Source organism: Maylandia zebra, linkage group LG12 (genome assembly GCF_041146795.1).
Source record: "Maylandia zebra isolate NMK-2024a linkage group LG12, Mzebra_GT3a, whole genome shotgun sequence".
NCBI lineage: Eukaryota > Metazoa > Chordata > Actinopteri > Cichliformes > Cichlidae > Maylandia > Maylandia zebra.
This window is the reverse complement of record NC_135178.1, coordinates 29,470,430-29,496,611: the sequence shown is the minus strand read 5'-3', so window position 1 is coordinate 29,496,611 and position 26,182 is coordinate 29,470,430. Positions and strand designations below refer to the sequence as shown.

The 26,182-nt window shown below is 38.8% G+C and overlaps 1 protein-coding gene across 5 annotated transcripts in view; it reads right to left on the bottom strand.

Moving 5' to 3' along the window:
* Positions 1 to 6,781: 6,781 nt before the first annotated feature.
* LOC101476508 (transducin-like enhancer protein 4) overlaps positions 6,782 to 26,182 on the bottom strand; it is a 43,865-nt gene continuing 24,464 nt past the window's right edge. For 3 of the 5 annotated variants that reach the window (XM_076891027.1, XM_076891028.1, XM_004546937.4), the window contains exons 8-21: positions 23,531 to 23,547; positions 18,697 to 18,819; positions 16,809 to 16,862; positions 16,567 to 16,719; positions 16,093 to 16,225; positions 15,665 to 15,852; positions 14,250 to 14,326; positions 13,855 to 14,104; positions 13,496 to 13,743; positions 13,142 to 13,289; positions 12,113 to 12,263; positions 11,819 to 11,895; positions 10,921 to 11,016; positions 6,782 to 10,823 (exon numbers count right to left, since the gene is read on the bottom strand). In XM_076891027.1, the coding sequence (XP_076747142.1) occupies positions 10,677 to 10,823; positions 10,921 to 11,016; positions 11,819 to 11,895; positions 12,113 to 12,263; positions 13,142 to 13,289; positions 13,496 to 13,743; positions 13,855 to 14,104; positions 14,250 to 14,326; positions 15,665 to 15,852; positions 16,093 to 16,225; positions 16,567 to 16,719; positions 16,809 to 16,862; positions 18,697 to 18,819; positions 23,531 to 23,547 (1,862 nt within the window). In that variant the 3' untranslated portion in view covers positions 6,782 to 10,676. Of the gene's footprint in view, positions 11,017 to 11,818; positions 11,896 to 12,112; positions 12,264 to 13,141; positions 13,290 to 13,495; positions 13,744 to 13,854; positions 14,105 to 14,249; positions 14,327 to 15,664; positions 15,853 to 16,092; positions 16,226 to 16,566; positions 16,720 to 16,808; positions 16,863 to 18,696; positions 18,820 to 23,530; positions 23,548 to 26,182 lie in introns of all 5 variants that reach the window. The other 2 variants (XM_014414657.3, XM_004546939.4) reach the window with 1 other exon arrangement.

Sequence of the window (26,182 nt, the reverse complement as noted above, 5' to 3'; positions counted from 1 at the left end):
CTTGATCTGTTATTTGAATTGTATGCACCAGTAAAGGTATAGCTATAATTAAACAAAATATAAGTAAAGAATCTTGCATCTTTTTAAAAGCCTAAACACTTTTTTTTTTACCATAAGATCCCCGTTCAGGTTCTTCTTGTTATGAAAACAGTACTGCTGTAACTGAAGTAAGCACTGTTTCATATTTGTTGCATCAAATTTAGAGTGGCTGCTAAAACCTTTTGTGGTGTAGCTTAGGTGTAGCTTTTAAATTCTTTCTCTAGCCTTGTGATGGGAACAAAAAACACCCATCTAAATATTTTCCCAACTATCTATTGTCCATAGGCCTAAATTGGTAAATTATTCCTCAAGGTTGTAAATCGGCTTCTGAATAAATTTTTGCAGATCCATTTTCAGATGGAAATAAAAAAATAATAATAATAATTATGCATCGGCTCCAAGGGCCAGAACTGCAAACTTCTGTTGATATTTCTCCTCTGAAAGCATGAGAGCAAGCAGAGCATCGCACGTCAAAGCTGCCATCATGTGGATTTTAAAAGCACTACAGCTGAGCTGAACTTACATGAGTGTGTGTGCTTGCCTTACTCTTCTTGTACATTATTTACACAGTTACACTCTGGGGATCTGTCTTCCTTGTGAAAACAAATAATCCAATTTTAAAATGAAGACTCAATTCATTTCTATTTATATATCACCAAATCACAACAACTGGTCCCTCAAGGTGCTTAAGTTGAAAACTGGACGTTTTCAGATTGGCTGATTGTTAGGATAATCATTAGAGTAATAATGTGGTCGTTTCAATCGGGTAAATTGTCTAGGAAATGTATTCGGTCAGTGTAATTTTACAAAAAGTGTTAGTATATTAGAGAACTGTGCCTTTCACACAATTATGCAGGTTAAAATATACAGTTCTTTAAGAAAAGCCGGAAAGTAACTGATCTGTTGGTATTAAATGTGCATTTGTTTAAATGTGAACTGGACTCATATGTGCATGAATAATGGCATATTCAGAATGCACATCTTTAATTTCTTAAAAAGGTGTGCACTGAACATTTCACAAACTGTGGCCACAAATTGGTCTTTTACAACATGCTAAAGTAACACTGAAACCAATGCAGGGAAAAGGCCTTGCCTTGTTTAGAAATGGGAACTAAAGTTGGTTTTAAGTGGGAATGGGAGTTAGCCTAAAAGCTTCAAAAAGCATCCCTTCTGACCTGAGTGCTTTATTCGAGGTAGAGTAAAGTACGGGCTGAAGAGCATTCAAACCAAGAGCTTTTAGTTCATTTGGTTTTAAGAGGCCTTTCTCCTCCAACGCTCCCACCTATTCTATCAGTATGCATGGAAATGTCCATGACCTCCACTCAAATGACTGCTCCTGTTTTCTTAGGGAATATACAATCCTCCACTCTCCGTGTGAACTTAAACCCTCTCACTCATCCAGCTCTCTCTACTTTTCCGTGACCCTTGAACTCTTCACAGCAGCAGCCGTGAAGTGACAGAATAGATGTAGAGGCATGAAAAGCCTCTTTTAAAGTAAAGCAAAAAAGAAAAAGCTAAAACATTTTGATAGCTGAGAGGTTTAGAAAAATGACTGAATTGCAAATGAAAAGGAAAAAAATAGAAGGCATGAAACTGATTAATTTTTTAATACTGATATTTTTATTATATTTGTTTTATACTCTAAAACCACAAAGTTTTGGGTGGTAAATCTGCTATCAGATTGAAATTTTGATCTAAAGGAAACAGATGCAGATGTACTGCAGCTTATCCTTTCATGGATCCAGGGATACTCCAGTTTTTGAGCTATTTATTTCAAAATCACAATGATTAACCTCCTGCCGGCAGCATATTGCACAAATCCAAAGATTGGGCACTGAAAGATTTCAATACACAAGCAAATTGGTTTTACATAAAAGCTACAGGTATTTTTACTTTTTCACAGTCTAATCAGAAAAGCGCAGATAATAACATTAGGTGAGCTGGTTCCATTTAGGTGAGCTGGGGTCAGGGTTCTGCTCATGCTGACTCACTGAAATTGCTTACTGGTATATTTGAATAAAAGCCACCATTATCCTTGTTTTGCCTGAACTTTGTCCTGACCAGTTCATTTTTTCCGAGTGATTAGACTTCTATGGCAGTTCAAGCAGCAGCTGAAATGAATTATTCTGGAATTATACTTCAAGTCATGAACCAACTCATGATACAGATGTAAATTCTCCCACCTTATCAACTAACAGGAAGGTCACTCAAGCATGCTCCGGCATCATTTCTGAGGTAGTTATAAATCAGATATTTGAATAAGTTGAACTTTGATTTTTTTTTTTTTTTTTTGGTGTGATTTTGATTACAGCCCTAAAAGATGCAGATGCAATATGATCCTCAGAGATATCAAGGTTATCTTCCATCCATCCATTTTCTTATGCTCATCCAATTCAGGGTCACAGGGGGGTTGGGTCCTATCCCAACTGTTATCAGGGAGGAGGTGGGCTACACCCTTGATGGACCGTCAGTCTGTCACAGGCCTAACACTTGAAAACAGACAACTCATTTCATAGCGTACATTCACACATTCAGTTGATGTAAAGTCAGTAATGACTCAAACATGGATGTCTTTGGACTGCGGAAGGAAGCCAGACTACCTAGAAAGAACACACACAGGCACCAGGAGAACATGAAAACACACAGAGAAGGACCTGTGCTTTCCCAGGGAACAGTGGCAACAGTGCTAACCTCTACACTGTGCTGCCCTCGGCTCATGTAGCTAAATGTTTTTCCTCCAAAACTTGATTGGTTTATGTAGATCTATACACACCAAAATCTACCTTTTCCATCCTCTGACTCAGGTCCAATTCCTGTGCCGAAGTGTCTCACATACACGCATACACACACATAGTCAGTACATGATGACTGATTCCTCCCCTGTCTTTATACAAGTTGAGCTGAAATCTCTCATCCTTCCCTTTTTGGAAAGAGATAATGACGCTCGTTTCATAGCTCAAAGAAGTCATTAATGTGTGACACAGCCTTGAATGTAGGATATCAAAGCCCTGCGGAGTGTGCCCACCCCTCTCGCCCACTAACGGGCACAACCTTGTTAAGATGGCAGAGATATGAATTAATCATCAGTCCACCCTGTAACAGGGCAGGAAATTGTTAGCAGCATCAGCTGTTGTGAGAAATGCTGCTTTTGAATTGCTCAAAAGTATAAAGCTTCTTACAAATCTGTCATCTCATTACAGAATCACTCTCAAATTTACTTCCCCAGATAAGTTAATGGACATGCTGACTCCTATGTAGTCTCATCCAATCTTTTTCTTAGATGTGACGGTACAGGCAAGGCAGAAAATGGAATAAGATGAAAATTAGTAAGTCAGATATGACAGTCAAAGATTTGGCCAAATGCATGGCCATAAAAGACAGTACTATAACACTGATATAATCCCAGTAAGCCTAAACTTTGGCATTTCTATATCCTTTGTGCACTTGGTGTCCTCTGAGAAATAAAAGACTAAAGACACACATGCAGTGTCTTATGGAAACAGTAGAGTTTGCACGCACATTGCTGCTGACTGCGTAACACACCCACCAAACCTACCTCTGACACACTGGACTTTGAAGGACTTCTGCTAAAGTTTGCCCCTGTTTTCAGATTTAACATGATCCAGATGATGAGGCTTGTTAAGAAATGAAAATAAAAGCTAAAGTTAACCATAAGAGCTTTTGTGCCTGAATAAATTGTTGAATATGAATGAATAAACCATAGAGTAATTCTTAAAGCTGACATTGTAGTTGATTTAGTATGGTTTAAGTTTATTTTATGGGTCATTTATTGTCATATCTGTCTGCATATATGTTTATACCTTGTTTATATCTTGAGCTAATGTCAGTTATCTATTTGATATCTATCTACAGTTTCATTTCGGTGGGGTTTTGGCAAAGTCATTTGATGTCCTTTGTTTTTACAGAGAAGAACTCTGAATTTGTCTGGTAATAGATTGATCCCGACTGAGATATAATTTCTCCCATAACTTTTCATTTTCAGGAAACTGTTGCTACAGTTGGCTGTACTGTCACTAAACTAAGAACTTGCCTGTTACACTCAGAAGAAATTTTAAATTTTCTCAAATTTTAAGTTTCATTTTATTTATCACTGTGGGATTAATTTACAAAATAAATGTTCAGTAACTTTGTTTCTGACAAAGTATATGCAAAATTTATTAGCATCAACATACTTTCAGTTTAAAAACTCCAACTTTAGCATGCAAAGCTAAAATGCTAATCCTGCTAAACATCATTATCTGATGCTAGCTTAAAGAATCCCTTTTCCTAAGTAGATCGCAGAGCTTTTGCACAGTGTTTCTAGTGAACTGTGTCCTGAAGGACACCCTCACAGTCTTTGTTTGGAACTGCAGTAAATATTCACTCGGCTACTATAATCCTCTAGATTTTCGAGAGTGTACTGCCAGAGCTGTAAAACAGTGAGTTGATTAAAGCAATTCTGACAGTGCGAAGTCAGCAGAGTATTGCAATGATTCTGTTAAGTGGTACTCTGCGAACATTATGCCTACAGACTATGACACACATGGGCAAATATGGTGCAAGGGCTGGAAACAGAATCGAGGTGAATGACTACAGTGAGTCTGCACAGCTTGTTAACTCGGTTGCAGTGATATCACTGATATCACTTTAAAGACGTGTGATAAATTAAATGTTAACATATAATTTAGACAGATTTTACTTTTATGTTAGTAAAATTTAGACTAAAACCTGTAACCACAGTTTTGTTATCCCGTGTGTGGCCCTTCGCTTGATCAAAGTCAGCCCCGTCCTTTAGCCTACCCCGGATTATTGGAATCCTAACGGTTTTTGGAAGGAGAATAAATGTAAATCTGTGGTCACAAACATACCTATTTTAGATATCGAAATATGCAGTTTTGTTACAAAGTATATCTTGCTTTATGAGCCATATCTAGCAACAGTGTGATTCACCACGTGGACACTAACACCATGTTGCTATTGTGTGGCCTGTTTGTTTAATCCAGCTTCTGTGTCTGTCAGGAAAGTGGGCAATTTGCATGCTGCAAGTGCTCTTAATATAAAATGTTGAAGTAGGGTGGCTCATTCCCACGTTGCATCCCCACCTTTCCTCCTTCTCTCCCACTTTTGGCTGTGTGAAGTACTGGTTGGAGAGCTGTAACAGGAGTATCATTCACTGTAATGGTGGAGCGTCCTCCTCCACAGCCCTCACTTAGATCACTTAATCCACTTTAGCAGTCCAGTGCTGTGCACTGTGTGAACACAGCACGTTCACAATGGGAGGTTAGAGTGAGACGCTGACCTGTCAGTTTGCACTAAAATGCCACACTAAAACACTCGAAACCCTTGTTTCTCGCAGCTCATTTAATATGGATGTAGAGAAGGCCTGCTACACACTCCAGTCAAAATCGGGATCTTTTCTGGTAAAATATATTTTTTGGGCACACAGTATACTTTAAAATGAACATAGATGGTTGTGTCCTAGGAATACTTTGAAATCAGTGAATATGTGGGATTTCTAAGCAACAGTGGACACACTGGATACTTTATTTGACCAGTTTATTCAATTAAATTCTATCAGTTCGGTGCAAAGAGGATTCTGAAGCAGGTTTCAAAATGTAAAGATGGGAATATATGGAAGGTTGTTTTAGTAGATTTAATGTTAAATCAGTTAAACAAAAGACAATCTGCAAACTGCAGCTTAGATTTTCAGTTTAAAATGAGACACAAGTGATTGACCTGCATGTCATAAAAACAATCCCATGTAATCTACTCAACAAAACTGACAATTTGAGTGCACTTTCTTTGGGTATATCCCACATCGCGTCAGTTAACCTTTCTCAGTGCATTACACAACTAATTCTTTTAAAAGATATATCTATGGTGTACCTTGCCTGTTGCCCAGTAACAGCTGGGACAGGCTCAAACCACAACCCTGAATTGGATAAATGGAAGGAAATAGATTTATGGACAAAAATTATGTCTACATTGGACATTTGCAATTTTAAATGAAGAAACCCCAAAACTATTTTAATGACTGTCCTCCAGTCTCAGTCCATCCATCAGAACAATTTAGAGAACCAAAAGTAATACACAGGATGTTCACTCATCTGGAATTCCCTGACTGTTTATTGTTCACCAGAAAAAAACAGTACAATAGTGCAGACCAGTATTTCTTGATTGACATTCCAGGTTAGGGTTAGTAATTTAACTCAAATAGTTATCCCAGCATTGCATATGTATAGACAAGCGGTGGCTGGGTTTCACATTTGCACTGAATAGTTACAGTTAGGGGTGAGGAATACTAATGCCCATTAGTATTAACAAGTATAACTAATTACAACATTTTCTTATTGTAGGTTGCTTTATCTAAAAAAATATTTTTAGACTGAGTGCAATACAAAAGTGCAAGGTGCCACCAACACAGGTATTGTAGGGAAAATCTACTTATTGTTATATTTCACATAGTCCCTAATACGTTAAATATAGCAGCTCCATAGACATTCACCTAACAAGTGAAAGATCCCTTGCTTGATTGGCAGAAGAAACCCAAATCTCTCAGATCCTTGTCACTAATACGTTTGCTGCAATATGTAGCAATAAATCTTACACTTTCTCTGATGCTTTTCCAGTGCAACTACAATGTGTTTTTTGGGGGGGAATTTAATTGCAATTAACTATGTTATCTGGTAATAAAATAGAACCTAAACGATACACAAGTCCTACAGACTTCTAGCTTAAACAGTAAAAGACGCTCAGACAAAACAGTCCACACAGTAATTTAATAAATTCAAGCACAGACTAGAAAAAAGAGAGCAAAGGCATTTTGTATCGAATGAAAAAAGCTCAACTAGTAACAGGAAGTTTCTGCTGTAAGCTTGAATAATTACATGTTTACAGTAAAGTTATAGCCAGTCAAGCTAAATGCTCTACACATCATTACTGTTTAACAACATTTCTGTGCCAGATCTTGTTAGCCTTCTAACATGTAGCAGTCAGATAAGATGAGTAACATTCAGATTTGACTCTTGACATGACAGCGACTACAACCAAAGAGCATTTCCTTTTTTTTCCTTTTTAATGTTTTATCTAGATGAAGACTGAAGATAGTACAAGGAGGTGACACCAGATTTTATTCATTCAAGAGCAGAAAGCGCAAAAGAGCACTCAAGACAGCAAAGTGAATGAATCGTCATTTTGATCAGAAAGCATAGCTGAATTTAGCAAACAGGAATGTGAAAAAACATATTTATAACCACCTTCGAAATGTACAGTGTCTGTGTAAAAAAACAAACAAAAAACAGCCATAACAGTAAATTATTTTCAATACAGTCTCTCCTGTATGAAATCCAGTCAGCTCAACATACCATACTGTAAAATGTCTTTTTGTATTCAGATCAGTGCATTTATTACAAGGCTTTCTTTCAATCTGCCACATAGCCAACATGCTTCTATATAATGTATTTAATTTAAACTTTTCTTTTCCTAAAACAATCTGCCGATATATCAGTACATCCCTAATCAAGACCTTATTAAAATAAGATAGGTAGGTAGATCTCAGGCAGGTTAACACTAAGCATGAGTGCTTTATCAATTTTCAAAGTAAAGCAGTCATTTACAGTAGTTAAAAAAATGTGGTCACATTTCTTTTTTTCCCCCCTCCCATTTCATGAAATGAGAGCAAAAAGCGTAAACAATGAGTTACAGAAATACGTTGCTGGCAACATGTCATTTACCTCAAAAGGAAATAGATGAATTCAGCAATAGTACAGGATGGATCTGAGTAATATAAGAACAGTTTCATTCATAGTCTTCAAATTCATTCTGACAGGCACTACTAGTACATCCACAAAGCAAGTCTATATCAGTCTTTCTTGTTGCCAAATTACTCCAAAGTACTAAAAATCTCATATCAAACTAAACTAACCTAACAAAAGTTACTGGCAGTAGCTAAACCAAGAGATTGGGTTTAGGCACTCAATTTAAAATTATTACTGTTTAACATATGCCTCCTGATAGTTCGGTTTAGTAAGAAAGTTTAAAATGCCTGTTTAGGATAAGCTGGCATCCATCCTGATTGGATGATTATAGGTTAGAATCTTGGTGACATAAATCTGTGCTAGTAACTTATTGTGTTGTGTTTACATTCCTGTAGATTAATGTGATGTGGGACTGATGTTATAACTATGTAATAACACAAATGAATTACAAGCAACAAACAAGTTTTTAAAGCTTAAAAACAGCAACAAATATCAAAGAATAAACACTTTTTAACTCCAATAGTTATTTTTTCTGGTTAACTCCACTGGTCAATAGTGTGTTCCAAGTGTTTGAAATAAAGTTTGGTTCTGGAAATTTGTGATCATTTCAGCAGTACTGTTGATAAATGATCCTTGTAATTAAAAAGGATCCTTAAATGTTCCAAGACACTCAAAAACACTTCCAACAGAGGAGACACATTTCAGTTCTGCGTATGTAACTGAACGCAGCAGGACAAAAGGAGGGCAGAAGTATAGCGTAAAGGCACTGTGTTATTTTTACAAGCCAACAGACGTAAATCCAAGACAAATCAAGACCACATCGCTGACCACTTGTTTTTCCCAAAGGTTTTAACAGAAAATCCAGGCTGGAGTGACTGACCTCCAAACACCAATAAATCTGTTTTACTGAAATCTATCAGTAGGAAGCCAGCGAGCATCCAGAGAAGTCCGAGCTAAGGGACAGAGACAGTGCAAAAGTCAGTCAGTAGAGAGGGCATTGAGGGCAATTCTGTTAGTTTGTTCAGTGCCCACAGAGTCGAAAATACAGAAATAAATACAACACACACACACCCGCGCACACACAAACAGCTCTTACTTCACTCAGAAGCTGAACTACAAGAACAAATTCAGGAACACAGGTAGAAAATGATGCTGTAGGTAAACAAACAACGGTATTTAAAGGAACAGTTCTTCTTTTTCTTTTTTTTTTGGCAAAGATTTTGATCAGAGCTGTGATTTCCCAAAGCGTTTGTGGCTGCCTCCTTGTGGCCTTCAAAGGTATTTCAATTGGGTCTTGAAAGGGCTTGCCTGCCCTAAATCAAACGCCCCCAAACAGTATTTATGATCATATTTTATGTTTATATATTTACATTTTAAAACATAACCAGAACTCATATATATACTCATAAAGTCAAGCTGATGAATTAAGTTACTGGCTTATTCTACCTATGTTTTGTGTATTTTCTAACTCATCGTTGTTGGGAAAATGTGTTGATGAGAGCTGTGATTATTGTTTTTGGCTGGTCGCACAAAATTTTAAGATTTCAAATCGTTTGGCAACATTTTTAAGTTTGGGAATGAATGGATTAGAAGATCAGCACTACACTCTGTTAGTCTAGGAACCCTTTCATTTATCACCTGATGGAACAATAGCCAACAGTTTGGACCATCCAGTATAGCCATTAATTACAAATGAAGCTAATAAATACAATGAAAACAAAAACCATGATCATTATCTCATTAGACTACAGCTAGTAGTTTCTAAATTGTATTTAATAGGATACTTTTATGTATATGCAACCAGTGTCTCCTCAGAGTAATAGATCAATTCTAACTACACATGGTAACCGGAAAGCTTGTGGTACCTGAAATATCATCCCTTGTCTCCAAATTTTGCATATTCATATGCAGTGTTCCTTTATCAGATATTTTTAGGTGTAAATCCTTGTTGCCTGAAAATCTCACAGCAATGACCAGATATCTTGTAGTAGGCATAGTTGAGTATCCATACTAATCTGAGCCAGGCTTAAGTCCTCCTGGCTGCATCTAGCATTCAGAAAGTCTTATTGATCTTATCTCTAAAAAAAACTGAATATATGAACATGTTTAATAAGAAACTATTCTAAACTAATTCTTGATGGACAATACTATTTTAAGCGGGTCTGACACAACCTTTTTAGATAGATTGTTATGAAATTTGTTGATGTTTTTCACAGGTGGAAGCTTTTTCTTACTGTTATTTAAAATAAAAATAAAAAGGTGTATATATTCATAGCCCAAAGAAGGAAAAATCAGTGTGTTGAAATAACACACTGTACATGAATTCAAGCCATAACTAACCAATTAAAGATGAATATACTGTCTCACATTTCGATACCATTTAAAAAACGGAGCCTCTGATATATTTGCTTGAAAAACCCATTCACATGTGCGCAAGTGCTATATTTTTGTGTGTCCTGCACCCTTTGGATGAATGTGCCATCGTCACAATTAAGGCGACACATCTGCAGGATGCAGTTAAGCACAGAAATAATGAGGGGATGTCAAAATGGGAAGAAAGCTCAGCTGCAGACTCAAAACACATGGCAATATAAATGGCAAAAAAGTAACCAAATTGTTGCCCCTTTATTTACACCATCAGCATTAGTTGTGTGCAGGTTGGCTGTTGATATTCCAGAGTAGCCCAGAAGCACTACGGCTCTGATCTGCCACCTAGTTTGCATACATTTTAGCCTCCATGTATGTATAAAGTACACAGGCAGATTAGTATGTATGTGAACAGTCATGCTTGTTTTACAGTCTACACACTGAAAAAAGAAAAATGATATAAGAGGCTTAAGTGAAAGGTAACATAAAGGAATGTTAACAGCCCAACAGCATTCACTCATCCTCACAATAACACAAAGTCAAAAGGAAAAAAAAAAGATCTGTGCTTGGGTCCGCTTGTTGGTTTTGATCCTCGACTAGCCAGAAGGTCAGGAAGTCATGGTCCAAGAAAATGTTTGGTTTGTTCCTTTTAGGTTTATCCTATACACATAAAAAAATGTACACAGATGAAGGAGACCTCACGGTTGGATGGAAGGATGGCCTTCTTGTTTAACAAGCACAGCTATTAGTAGATGACCTCATAGACAGTTGCCTTCTTATCTCCTGATCCCGTCACAATGTACTTATCATCAATGGAGATGTCACAGCTCAGCACAGAGGATGATTCTTTTGACTGTCGGGGGAATAAAAGATGCAAGAAAATGTATAAAAAGGGTGAGAAAGATGAAGGCTACGCAGACACACGACTTTCTTGTTATTGTAAAGACACAGAAGGTTGTTGAATTCACAATAGCTGCAAAAGTTCAGTCATACAGACTGTTGTATTTTCATTAGGAAAGTAATTTCATCCAAGGAATACCCAAGAATTACTTGTTAAGAGTTCTTATTTTTCTTTATTAAAAATAAGAAATAACACCCCCACTTGCGTGTTTTTTGTTTTTAATCTAGTAATTCATTCAGTCCAGTTTATTCATTCCCATAATTGATTCTCACCTGCTTCACTTTCCCACCTGCTGCATCACCTGTTCCTCTCATATGTTTTCATTCATCTAATCAGCCCCATCAGCAGGCTACTCCCAGTCTCACATTACCTAGCGCTTTAGCTCTTTGGTGTTCTGCTGCTCAATTCCGTTTTGCACCAGATTAGTCCCAATGTATGTCTTTTTTTTTAGAAATAACGGTAAGTGCCCAGGATTCTGCATCAGCTGCTCCTTGTGCTTGTTTTTTTATAACCTTGAATCTCCTTGTGTGACTAAAGCTCATCTTTTGCTTTTTACCATCTGTCTTTTGTGTCATACTCTTGGGTCCTCTATATAGAACCCTGATAGCTAAACTTTACAATCAGTGAGCAAAAGCGGTGTTTGATATCTCTACCTGGGTTATTTCTCTAAAATCCATAACTCTTGGCTATTACGCTGTGCTGCACTTGGCCTCTCAGTTGCCTTTCATCCATGGTTGTGTTCTTGCCCACTTACCTGGAATATGCTGGCTCCATATGGGGTTCTCCATGCATTTAGCAGATTGTCTTTTCCTGTACTTACAAACCACTTCCCTGCAGAGGATCGACAACTGCATTAGTCTACGGCAACGAAAAACGCTTTAAATCTTTAAAAGCCAAAGTAAATTATTTAAGTGAAGGTTAATTTGCTCGCTCAGGTGCTAAACCATTATCTCATCGTTAACATCTCAAGACCTGGCACATATATTCATTTCATGTTGCAAAATACTGGTGACAACAGAATCATTTCAATAAAGTTGTTTATGCTTACCACAGTGCGCAAATCTGAGTGACAGCACACAGCTTTCATGCAGGTGGAGCTGGTATTTGTCAGGTTTGGTGACATGCAACACCTCCACATTACTGTTCTCCATCCCAACTGCCAGCCACTCTCCCGTTGGACAGTATCCCAGTGAGAAGATCTGCAGCCAACACCAACATACCCATTTTAATGACAGCTATGTCTCCCTATATTCTGTGTAAATAATACTCAGTATATCTCTTATATTAGGGTAAGGTATGCATCTGTCTATTGGAGGTGGGCACAGATAGATGTTCCAAAAATATGTCATAGTCCTATACCTCAACCTTTTACATTACAAAGAGGTAGATGAATAGTTAAGTCCTTATTGTTTTTTAAAAATCCCTTTTTTACACCATGGAAGAGCAAAATGCATGCACAGGATACAACTGATAGCTGTAAAAACTGGTAAACCATTACTTCTTTTCTCTGTCAAATTGTTCCAGATTTGCTCAAGCTGTAGCAGGGGGGAGTGGGGCTAGACCTGACATTACTGGAAAGCCTAAGAACTCTATCAGCCATGACTGTCCTCTCTGAGCTCTCTTTACTGCACACTCACCTCCTCATGTGCACACTGAAATGGCTCTATTCAGGAAAATTGCAGTAATGGTCTATTATTGCTGCTTTTCTACTCACAAGGGGGAAAAAACTAAATTCTACCTGCACATATTATTAGTGTTAAAAGTATTTGAGGACAGGGCTCAGCCGGGCTTTTAGTGTGGGTTAAATGTTCTGAACTGAGCTTGTAAATGACTGCAATAAATCAAAACCCGAGACAGTAATCACACAAACTGCAAATGGCAGTGACTTGTCCTGGGGTGCACAATTTTCATCTGTGACATTTTACCACCAAATAATAATAGACGTCCGTGCAAAACCCAAATTTCTGAACCCTGAACACACACCTGAAAGCTGCTGGAGGAGTGGAACAAATTCCACACTGCTTCATTATGATCGCTCCCAATAGTCACGTGATGCAGTACGTGTATAAATGTGTACCTGAGAGGTGAAGTCGTGCTGTTGCAGCTGGCGTCCCTCTCTCAGGTCCCAGGACCGGACAGTGTTATCCAGACCTCCGGTCCAAAGCTTGGTCCCATCATTAGAAATGTCTATGCAGCTGGCTCCATCTGTGTGGCCCTGGAACTGCCTGCAGAGAAACAGACAAACCCATAACTAACAATACTGTTTTTCTTTCAAGTTGGCTTGACATCAACCAGATCAGCATCTTGACTAAACTAATGGGCAGCCAACATGTGATGCTGTTTTGGTTTAATAGCAGGTTCTTTTTTTTTCTCTTTTTTTTTTCTTTCAGCATAATTCAATAACCTTAAATTACATTCCCCAGTTCTTTACCTAACCAGAGTCTGGTTGTTAAGATCCCAGACGGCAATGTTTCCATCAGAGCAGCAGGAAAAGCAGACTTTGGAATCCGGGCTGATGGCCAGAGCATAACATGCAGGTGCAGACGAAGTTAATTCCGCTTTGATCCGAGGAGTCGGTGTAGCCAAATCCCAGATTGATAAAGTACTCGCTTCTCCCCCAACGATAAGAGTTCGTCCATCAGGAAGTAGCCGACAGGATCGAATATAGTTATCCCTGTTCTGATGTGCCAAAAAAGAACTGTCATTGAAATGTATACATGCAAGCAACTAGTGGCTGTAAAAGTGGTATTCTAAAAGTATGTTACATGAGGACCAATGTGTTGAACTCACAAGGCAGTCCAGCTGGGAAACAGGGGTCTTGTTGCCCGGGTGACTGATATCCCACACCTTGACACAGCCCTTGCCGCCGGTATAAACGTGACGTGTAGGGTTACTGATGGTAACGGCACACACCACCTCCCCGTGGGTGAGAGTATTGATCTGTCTAGCATGGCGCGGGATACCAGGGCCGATCAGTGCATCCGGAGGAAAAGGCACAGGCTGCATTTGTCCGTCAGCGCTCACATGAAAGGAATAAGCTCTGAAGCAAAATAAAAGGGTCGTGTGAGGTGATAAAGGGTGATGAGAGAAAAGTAAGAAAACATAAGCAGAGGGGAATATATGTGTGTTTCTGTGAACTTTCTCAGTATGATTATGCCATTTAAGAAAGACTAAAAAAGACTTACGGTTTTCCACCAGGAATGCCCGACAAGTTAGGAGGAAGTCCAGGAACACGTATGTGGTGGTGAGGATCAAATCCTACCTAAAGAACACAAGAGTGAGACGTTTTTAAAATATACAAAAATGCTTAAACAAATAGAAGACTCGAATGAAGTCAGGTGTGCAGGGCAGGAAGGCATTTATAGTGACGTGACAGGAAAGGAAGTGTGTTTTTACATCCAGCGACCTCATTTATAAAATTAACAAACGATCAGTTTTAATCCCAGCTATGACTCAAGCAGAAACCAAGCGCAAGTAGGTGTTTTTAAAAAACACTCTGATGTGGAAATTATTTTCTCTCTCAGAAAAGTCTAGACTTAACCTAAGTGATTTTCCCACTGTTTATGTTGGGTCATTACAGATACCCAGTAGGAATTAATTGCTAGACATCAAGGTGTTTTGAATTAACAGGAGGATTAAAATTAATTAAGAGAAGGACTTTTTTTATAAATAGCATGTCAAATTAGAAACAAGTGCCCTCGCCTGTTCTTGCATTATTGGAAAATCCTGGTAAGTGTGCTCTAGAGGCAGGAGATTTTTCAATGGCTGCGATTACTTTTTTTTTGTGAATCATGATATGTGGTTATAATAACGTCAGAAACAGTTCAGTCTTTATGCTCTACCTTGTCCACACTCCTTAGCTGCAGGTTTTGCTTTGCTCATCAACTCATTAGTTGAGTAAATACCACATGTTGCCCTGCTTCAACCTCCTCAACCATCGCCATGAACAGTTTTCATTTCTTTTTTTGCACAATATTTTTAAGCATTTTCCTACTAATTGAACATAAGCATACCATTGGGATTAATCTTAAAACTAATTAAAAGTTGAAATACTAAATGCATTTTTTTTTAATGAAGTTGTACTCCTAAATTACCTTGAAGTAAATTTCCAATCAAAATTTTTGGTACAAGATACATGCCAGCATTTCAAAGCAGATTTAAGCAACAGTCAACTGAAAAATAATAATAAAATCCTGGTGAGACCACCATTTTTAGCTTTTATTCTAATTCAGTTTAGTTTTTAATCTCTCAAAAACGCTTGCATAGTTTCAGTGGGGATGGTAGTTAACGGTACTCTGTTTACCTGCTACCTGGTGAAAGATTGTCATCACACAGAGAATATTTGTTCATACATGGTTACCATTTTAGGACAGTTTCTCATTTCACACCTGACATAAACGGTTGAAAATACAGTCGTAAAAACGCACCTAAATAGAATAACTTGCAAAAAATTGACTAATTATTAGAATCCCCAAAAATCACAATATTAGTTGTTTTCCACTAAATCATTTTTGTCTTTAAAGTACATTTTTAACACTGACAGAATAGGTAGCTAATGTTTACGTCTGCTGTCTGCATGCATCTGTGAGTGTTCAGGTACCACTTGTGTGCGTCCGTAGGCTGCCACAGCGGCCGCGGCCACTGCACTCATCTGTGGGGAAATGTTATGCAAGCCAGTGTAGGCTGCTCCTGTTCCACTCAGCTCTCCATTCATACCAGGGTGAGGAACCATTCCGAATGGGCCAGGGTACGAGCAGGGCACTGCCAGGGGTGTGCGAAGACCAGGAGCTACAAAACAAGACAGCCAGATTGTGACGCAAACATCTATCTTTTTCAACTGTGGTGTACAAAGGTTATTTTTTTGCTTTAAAGCAAAGGTTTAGTCTTAAATACAGAGATTTTTGTTAAGCTAGTCTATGGTAATAGGCTTTTTTTTAAGTTTTCAAAAACATATACTTATGTATTTGCACTGAGTCATATCTGACAGATGCAGGCAGAGATGTTTTATGTTATGCTTGCAACACTTACTCAGTGCCTCAACTCCTGATGATTTACTGGGTGCAGACCTCAGGCCTGTGGTGGAGGCACTGCTGGGTGTGGGGGCTTCAGAGCGGGATGTGGGAGTGCTGGACTTGGACACGGGAGTTGTTGACTTCTCATTCTACCAGAAAAATTAAAAAAGAAAGATTTCTACATACAGAAGGGTTTCAGAGGTGAAAGACATGGAAATAAATCTTTATGCTTTTTTTTCCAAATATAATAACAGTGCAGGAGCATTCATGCGTCAGTTTATTCTAAGACTCATTAAATTGATATTCTATAAAAATGTCGAATAGTGTCCTTTATCTCTTGGATTTTATCTTACATCTTTCATGTGGTTTACAGTTTGCCAGATTTACTATTTGATCATTTTTACAGAAGCAAATAAGCATTGTTTAACCCTTTATTTAGAGGGTTTCTTGAAAGAAATTAAATGAAAAGGAGGCTACACAAATGACTCACCATATTAATATCTTTAGACTTGGAGGAAGGTGTGCTGCTGGAAGAAGCAATTGAGGAAGGGCTCAGTGGTGGGTCTTTCTTCAACAGGCGACTTTTGTCCAACCCATTCTCCCGAGGAGAGTGTGCAGGACTTCCTCGGGGAGACACTGGATCCTGTAAGCATTAAACCGAAACAATTCACATTTTCTCAACAGGTAACACACAGGATGGTAGACTGGTAGTGTGCAGGTAATATTTTGTACCTCGTTGGAGACGTCGACAACCAAGTTGTCATCACTCTTTTCTCCATCACTTTCCTGGGTCAAACACAAACAAGGACCATACAAAGGTAAATAAAATAGACCTCCCAGAATGTAGATTTGAGAATAGGCAACAAGCAAATTATTCTTTGTTGAAAAGTGTGTGTGCTCATGTCTGTGTCCACTTTTTTTTTTACATTTATTTAAATCTTTTTATTATATGAACACAAATCAGAATCAGTTTATTGAACTCAACACCTAATAACAAATTCATGTACAAGCAAGTAGTTCCCTCATTGTGAGAGAAGACCATAAAATAGTGTAATAATATATTTTAGCAGAAGAAGTCTGAGGCCACACCCCACATGTGTTATATTTGCTGATGGGCATCATTAGGTACACATTGCTAATACTGGGTTGGACTCTTCTGCCTTCAGAACTGATGTAATGGTTCATGAAATAGACTCAAAAAGGTGCTAAAAATATTCCTCAGAGATTTGGGTCAATGTTGACATGATAGCAACAAACAGTTGTTAGCTGTACGTCCATGATGTGAATCTCCACCACGTCAAATGGCCATTTGATTACAGTGAACTCACTGTCATGAAGAAAACACTTTGATCTGAGCTTTGTGGCATGGTATATTATCCTACTGGAAGCAGCGAGAGGATGGGTACACTCTAGTCATAAATGGATAGACACGGTCAACAACAATACCAAGGTAAGCTGTTTAACCCATTAAAACCAATGGGGGCATCAAACTTTTAGATCAAACTACCGTAACTCTTGAACCAATCAGAAAATTCCAGTGGTTGCTGAAAGCAGCAACTCTGTGCTTTACAGTAATCCCATGCGGGGCGCCACAATAAACACAGAAAACAGGAAAAACAAAGCAATAAAATGAACCCAAATCCCTGATAAGATGTCTGTTTTCTGTAGAGCACCATCAAACCACTCACTCTGTCTCGTTTCAACCAAACTTCAATGGTGCTGCGACGCGTGGGATTACCGTAATGACCCTAATATCACTGAAAAGCGCATAGTCCTTGCTTTTAGAAAGCAACTGTTACCTGTCTAACACCAGTGACAGGTTAGGCTTTAGAGGGTTAAACAATGCCTATTTGCTACTGAGGGGCAGAGTTTGCCAAGAAAATATTAACCACATACCATTACACTAACAGCAGCCTGAACCATTAATACAAGGTGGAATGGGTCAATGCTTTCACATCATTGGTGCCATATTCTGACCCTGCCATTCAAATGTTGCGACTCATAAGACAAGCAAACATGCCCGGTTTAGACTTCAGCGGGTCATCTTGACCATGTCTGCATGTTACTGACTTGTAATTGGTCAGATCAGATATTTGAATTAACATGCAGCTGAGCAGTTGTACCTAACAAAGCGGCTAAAGGTGGCATTTGTGGGGTGGTAAGGTTTGAAACAGGTATGGTTGGTATATAACATGATGTGAGTGAGGGGTGTTCCATGTGTACAGCATGTGACTTGCCTGCCTGAACTAGCTCACAGGCTACACGCCATTTGTTAAATATACTGGTCAAAATGGATTCACTAGAAGCATCCCAGTGGGTCATCTGACTGAGTTACAGGCCATAAACTGCATCATCCTTGGTTCAAAGACCTTTGGTGCGCCATGTTTCTACAAGTCTCTAGCATCTCTCCTAATTTCATCTCTGAAATAAAGAACAAATAATCTCAGTTTACTTCATTTAGACAAAAAAGTGTAGTTACTGTAGATATGACAGTACAGGGCCATGTAATCACAAGAGAACTGAATAATTGAGCTCTCCCTGTCCCTAATCCTTTCTAATGAGCTTGATAATAAATCTTCTCCGCAGCTCAAAAACTATTCATTTTAGCATATTCACTCACATAGCGTGTGGAGGTCAGCTCCTTATCATCTGTCTTCTGTTTTTTGCTGTCAGAGGAATAATCGCTTGAACTTCGATGCTTCTCTCCAGTTCGAAAATTGGCTGATGGAGAGACAGATGAGCTCTGGAAGAAAAAAAACAACCATTTACTTAACTGAAGCTGATTAAAACTGATCTTTTTTGTTTGTAAAGTACATAAACCCTGCACTGGAAAATCATAATAAAATCAGAAATCAGGCAGAATCAGATAAGAACAGGCCCGTTTTCTAGCTCAAACATGTGTGGAAAATAGCTATTAGAGCAACGGTTTTTGCTATAGAAAATCATTCATTTCCATTGACATTGAATTCCAGAAACACATATAACTCAAACTTGTGCTAATAGCAACAAAACACACTTCCGGACAGAAGGAAAATTAATATAAAATTACATTTGTTTGTATTCAACAAAAACATACATTTAAAGATTAGGTTACATTTTCTGGGATGTGAAACCCAAACCAAATGGACACAGAAAGAATCATCCAAGCTCCACTGAAGAAGATGTGATTATCAAAGGCAAAAAAAGTTGAGATAAATTACTAATCTTACCCAGGACAGACTGATAGGAAATATGTACGCTGCAGCTTTTACCGCTAGAAGAAACTTGGAATGTGTTGAGAGCCATGCGGTCAGTCAACAATCTGAGCAAAAAGACAAAGCTGAGCGGTGCAGACACAACGTACGCCGCGGCTAGATTTCTGTATCGCTTTTAAAATATCCCCTGGCTGTCAAAACAATTTCCTTTTTACTGTATCACACAATACAAAAGCAGCACTGCAGCCTTGACAGTTTGACTACAACATCGCAGCTTTACGGGGAGGGCTTGGCTGACGTCTCTCTTTCTTAATCAAATATGGCATCCTTTAAATACCATTACTGAAGGATTAATCTTCTTTGAGAAGCAAGGATCAAAATAAGGTCAGTTAAACATTTCCCCTCCAGCTCTGCCTGCCTCTGCTGATCTCTCTCTCTCTCTCTCTCTCTCTCTCTCTCTCTCTCTCTCTCTCACACTCACTCATTGGGAGGTCCTTCTTACCCAGCAGACGATGGACAGAGAAGAAAAATAAAGCAGGACCTTTAGCTCGACCTTTCCACTAACTCACGCTTGTAACCTTTCCGCTGCCCTTTGCCGTGCTGCAAGTGTTGATGACAAAGATTCTGTGGGGGAGGAGTGAGGGGTTGACTGTGTGTGTGTGTGTCTGTGTGCGTGAGTGTGCTGCTCAGGCAGCACTTGTACCTGTTTACATTTTAGTACTCCATATGTGCAAACAGTGTTAAGGAGTCAGTGTGTGTACAGGTGTGTGTCTCGTCTTGAGTGAGACGAGGCAAACTGAGCCCCTGACTCTGTGTCGCTCTATTTCCAGACTGATTAGATTAATTAGCCTGCAAATTAGCTCTTTCAAAAACATCAAAGCAAATTAATTCTGCCGCAGAGACAAATGAAGGCGCTGCCGACAGCACGAGCATTATGAACGTGAGGACCTCTGAGGTGTGGTTGAGTGAGAGTATTCATTTTCATTCACATCATAATTATATTTGCCTCCCATTTCAAATTGATTCTGCAGGTCCTGATAATGATATCTGCAACCTCGAGTGTTTTGTATTTTTCAGCTTTACAAACAGTCTCGCTCCCTAGTGTCTCTCGGGTAATTAGGAGCACGGACGTCCAGGATGAGGTTACTATGCCGTTGTTAGGCATTGTAAATTTATGTTCAGCGTGGATGTTTGGGGTGCATCTCAGGGTTATAAAAATAGAGTTCAAATCCAGTTCAAATGCAGTCTGACACTGAGAAGTTGCTGCACCCGAGTCTGACACCTTTTCCAAAAAATCTAACTTTGTCTGTCTTCCGCTTCTAGTCTTCCACTGGGAGCAACAGGTCAATTTTGAGGGGTTTCTGGTGTAGCCAGTGGACACACAAGACTTTAGGTACAGTAAAGGCAATAAAAAGACTAAGCTTTTTCAAGATTGCATTTGAGCAAATGTATTTTTTCTTTTGCTCTCCACAGAGACTGTTTAACTAGATGCAACCAAATCCTGCTCAGGATTAGAGCTACAAGCAGACGACCAGATGGAAGCCAGAAAGGTTCCAGGTGCCAAAAATCATACATTTTACTTACAAACTGCGTATTTATAAGAAGATATGTTTTTATAGAGATTACACACAGAGCCACTTGTTCAATCAAATTATTGCCAAACTTTATCACAGAAAATACTAAATAGCATGCTATCTGAAAATCCTGTGTCATTAACATGCACAAAAACACAGAACTTCCCCATGTGCAGCATGAAAAATGTGTGTAAATGTGTAAATCCTCTCATATTGTTCTCCAAAGAAACAGCTTCTTTGTTCAGAGACATTTTAGTGATAATCACATTGCCCAAGTAAGTCCAATTTATCTAGATCTAAGGGTAGATTTACCTCACAGAGTGTCCATATTTATGCTATAAATTCAAAACCAGCCTTTCAGTTTTAAACTATTTAAACTACGAGGAACGTTCTTGTTCTCTGAAGTCATCAGCAAATTTGCACAGATCGAAGAATTGCGAATTTATAAACGAATATGTCTTTTTCTATGCTGGACCACAGGGGGCTCTGCACAAATGATTTCTGTAAAAACCCCAAATCTTTAGAACTCTGGCTTGATGTAATTTTGTCTAATAGTTCTCTCACTCTGCTCAGCTCAATTTGTCACTTATTATTCTGCAGCCAACACAGCATGGCAAGCCAGACTGCACATTGTATGCAGAGCTTTTAAAGAGCATCCCGGCATAAACAAAGACAAGCAGACTGCATCTGTACAGCTTGTTTACCAGCGACAAAATTCAACACAAAAAGCATAGAAAGAGAAGACCACTGTAGCGATCGCACAAACTACAAGCTGCACTGCATTTATACTTCAACAGGTGATTAACTGTAAAGGTCAGTCTAAACTTGAAAGCGACCTCATTAGAAATGTATTCCTCCTGTTTCTTTTAAAAAGAAGACAAAAACAATCCCGCAGACAGACAAAGATGGTTACAATGTTACTATGTGATTCTACGTGTCTAATTTGACTTAAGGTGATTAAAAAAAAGAAAACCTGTTTGTGAGAATTGGCATTTCAGAAATGACTTTAAAAAAAGCCACAAACACTAAAAACACAGAATTAAAATAAAATTGTCATTGACCACTGATCCAGCAATTAATGTGTACTCATAATCAGGTCTGTGAAGTTGTAGTCCTTGAACACACCATAAAGTAACTGCATAACTGACTGCCTGTACTGGCGTCTATACACACATAAGCACACACACAAGTAGCGTTTACATTCACGTAGCTTTATCAGTGTGTGAGGTGCTAACGCCAAGGACATTAAGGCACAGATGTTCATGCAATTCACACACACTGTACTCTGTGGACTGTTGCCAAGGCAACTGCAGACCACTGACAAGGGGCTTATTGGTTTCATGAAGTGACTGTTGGCCGCCATGTCAAAGAGCAGCTCTGCATGTGTGTGTGTGTGTGTGTGTGTGTGTGTTCTCACAGGGCACTAATGAAAGGCATCCATCATTCTGGCCTCTCTCTATCTTTATCAAAGCGTTCTTGTGACCTCACACTCACACACACACACACTGCTAATCTCTCCCATCATGGTGCCTACACCTCTGAGCGTATGTGCATGTGCATCCAGGTGTGTTTGAACATGTGTGTGTGTGTGGAGGAGGAGAAAACTACATGGGGGGCAAGAGATAACAAACATACCTCCAGTTAGAGCATTCCTCCTGTTTCCGCCTACTCCAAAACACCAAAGAACACACACACACACATGCACAGGCTTCTAAACTCATGCATGTTTGTGTAAAAGTGTGTGCGCTCAGGCTGCTGGTATAAAGAAATGCTAATCTGCTCATTGAGTATTCAACAAACCAAATGTTTGCCTTGGGAAAAACGCTGCGCTTAAGGGACTAATTACTACAAGCGCTGGATAGAACAGTGATCTGTTGCGCTGCCTCTTTCTGCTCCCTCCTTCCTTCACTAACCATACTGTGCTTTTTTCCCCCCACTTTCTTCTCTGCTCACCTTGGGGTTTCTCTTTCACACTGTTTTGTTTTTTTCTTCCCGAGCTGTTACCAGTTTCCCATATCTGATATTTTTATTACACACAAAGCACAAGTGAAGAATATGAAAATGACAATAAGATCAGAAGCTTATAATGTTTTCTTTAAGCCTTAGTGTGGTCATTTTCATTTCCAATTACATTGACAAGCATAAAATAAAATTTCATAATAGGACATTTGTGTGAAGATCCATCCATTCTTTTTCTTAACCACTTATCCAATTAAGGGTGGCAGGGGGGCTGGAACCTATCCCAGCTGTCATTTGGCAAGCGGCAGGATGCACCCCGAACATGTCGCCAGTCCAACATGTTCGGAGCTTTGTGGGAACATATTAACAATATCATTTTACAGTAATGTTTTAAATCAAATACTACATGTGTAAATATTTAGGATCTTGGAAATGTCACAGAACTGTTTTCAGTTTGATGGCAGTCTCTAACAGTCTCTTTTACATAAACACAGACGTGCACATAGACATCCTTAAAGCCAACATCAAGATTTCATCACAGACAGGCTTTTTGTGTGCGTTATGAATAAAAATCAAAACCTGTCTATCCTTTTATATCAACAAAAAAAATAATAATTCAAAGTACAAAATGACACAGAGAAGTTGAGCGAGCAGAAGTGAAGCTATGCTCTAAACATGTCTTTTTTTCTTTTTTTTAACAAAGGGAATAAAGAAAGGAAGGACTTACCTTGACTGAGTCTCTGTCTGAGAGGGCGGAGGGCATGAGATAGAAAAAAAGAATGACAGATTCAATGTCTGAAGCACAAGAACACACTGGCAAACACACAAACACACACACTGCTGCATATAACAGATACATACAGATACAAAAAGAGAGCTAATGGCGAATTTATGATATTTTTGATGAAGATAGTGGGGAATTTCATTACTGTTTATGGATCTTGAGGGGTACTATTAGAGTACTACTGCAAATAAATAGCACTTACACCTCTTTTCCAAATTAACAGATAAATCTCTTACAGTTTTGCTCTCAATTAACCATTCACGCACGCTTTCACACATTGATAGTGACAGGGGTGTCTTTGAAAGCAGACCTCTACACATTGGAAACTCTAAGTTCATTATTTTGCCCAAGGCACTTCGACAAATGAACAGGAGCAGCTGCAGATTAATCAATCAACCTAACTTGCTCTAAATCCTAATTGCAAAGTTTTGGAGAACCTTTTGAGGATTCAGATAAAGTAAGAAGTGGAAACCTCCGTTTTTCGGCTTTAAGACTTGTGTGCTGATGTTTGCAACTTTATTGGGGCAGAACTCAGCACACTGGTAACACTAAGGCTCCGTCCACACTCACTCTCCGTTTTTGCCACCCGTCCACACTGAGACTGTTTTCGCTGATGGAAAATGCAGCGTTTTGAGAACGCTCTTGAAAACGCATACATTTGGAAACGGTGCTCTCGCGTCGCAAAAACGCAGACTTTCTAAAACGATGAGGCATGTTAGTCATCTTAGTTTAACTGGTCGCAGCCATGCGACCAGTTAAACTAAGATAGCGGAGGGCATTATACAGCAGTTGTTTTGTTTGCTCTGAATTTTGACAGCCCTATTAAAGATTAGTATCAGTTTGTATATGCTCCAGGTGGCTTTTCTTCAAATTCTTTAACTCTCACTCGATTTTGCAACTTTGTACTTTTGTGTCACTCGCAGCAACAACTCGGTGCTTTTCCTTAACATTTTGCCGCGATGTTTCACAGAGCCGGAAAGTAAATAAGCGACAGACTAAATGAGGCAGGTCGAATCTTCTTGTGTTTCATGCATGCACGGTAGTGGAACGTAAGCATTTTCGGCCGTTTGTGGATGCACAACTCTGTGAAAACAACTGAAAAAAGTGGACGTAGCCTAAATGCTAACCAAGTGGCATTGGTGCCTAAACCAAATCATACCATACAAAAATAAAAGTGGGCAGTAAGATAAACACAACTAAAGCAAGAAAGTAGAAAAAACAACTCAGACAAATGTTGGAGGATTTGTTGGTTTAATTTGTGTTTGCCTCAGTACTCTGCTCTCAGCTGACATAGTGAATAGATTTTTATTTATTAGAGTTTGTACATTATCCGTCATTTTCAGTGTCAGTCTTTTAACACATTAATATTAACCATTATTACTGACCAGTGAAGTTTCTAAATGTGGTGAAGAAGTCCAACGGGTTAAAAATACACTGAGGTTAGCACCACAGTCACACAATGTTCAACAGTGCAACCTGCAGAGAAAATGCTTATTAAAATACTAAAAGGGGAAAAAAGAAAGTTTTTATTCCCTTTGTTCACTTAGTCATTTCAGGAAGCAAGCTGTAGCTGGAACTGTATTCTTAGTGACTGTGGTCCTTAGGTGGATAAGTATTACCTCAGTTAGCAGCCGTTAGCTTTACTGCAGCTACAGAGCAAGGTTAACTGCTCTGCTGCACTGTAAAAACCCTCACTGACATGCTGCAACAGAGTAATTAAGTGCTGGCGCACAGTTTCAAACCTACACGCACACGTACGCACACGTACACACACATGCACACACATAGTCTCAATGAAGAGTAATTAAATGCTTGAGCTCAAAGTCAGCTCAGAGAAGAATTAGAAGCGCTCTGTGTGAACAGGAGAAAAGAGGCATCATGGTGGTTGTGTATTGCTTCCTATTAGGCCAATTAAAGTGGCATAAAGACAAATCAGTTTTTAATTGTTTAACTGCTGTTCATTCAGAGCACTAACAATTAAGCATCAGCCATTACAAGTGGTAATTCGTAATGCTGGGTGAATACTTTGACATGTAAAAGTGGATTTGGATCATTAACTGAACAAAAGATTTAAGCTTTGATGTTTATGTTTACCAAATATATTTAGCATCTGTCTGTGAGTGAAATAAAACAGCCAAGTTGTTGCGAAGTATTTTAGTCCGCTTCAAACTATCGCACCAAGAGTCACGATAAAAACAAAGTGTACTTTCTTCCAATTATAAGGCTGCACACATCAAGGCATAATCAAAACCTCTTGTCCTCAGCGGGTTTTAAATGAGGGAAATAAACCTCAGCTGAATGACAACATGTGATATATTATACTGTGCAATTATTTGTTGAACACAAATAAAGCCAAAACACACAAGCAGTGTGTGTAAGTAAGTAGCAGTCAGGTTGTGCACACCCATTTAATTAACTGATCATCAGCAAGTGTGAGCACCTCTATAAAAACAGAGGCTTTGGCAGTTTGCTCGTCGTTAACATTCAGGGGTGTGTTAAAACAATGCCAAGGAGGAAAGACATCAATAATTATCTTGGAGAAGCAATTGATGCTGCCCATTAATTAAGGAAGTCTTATAAAGCCATTTCCAAACA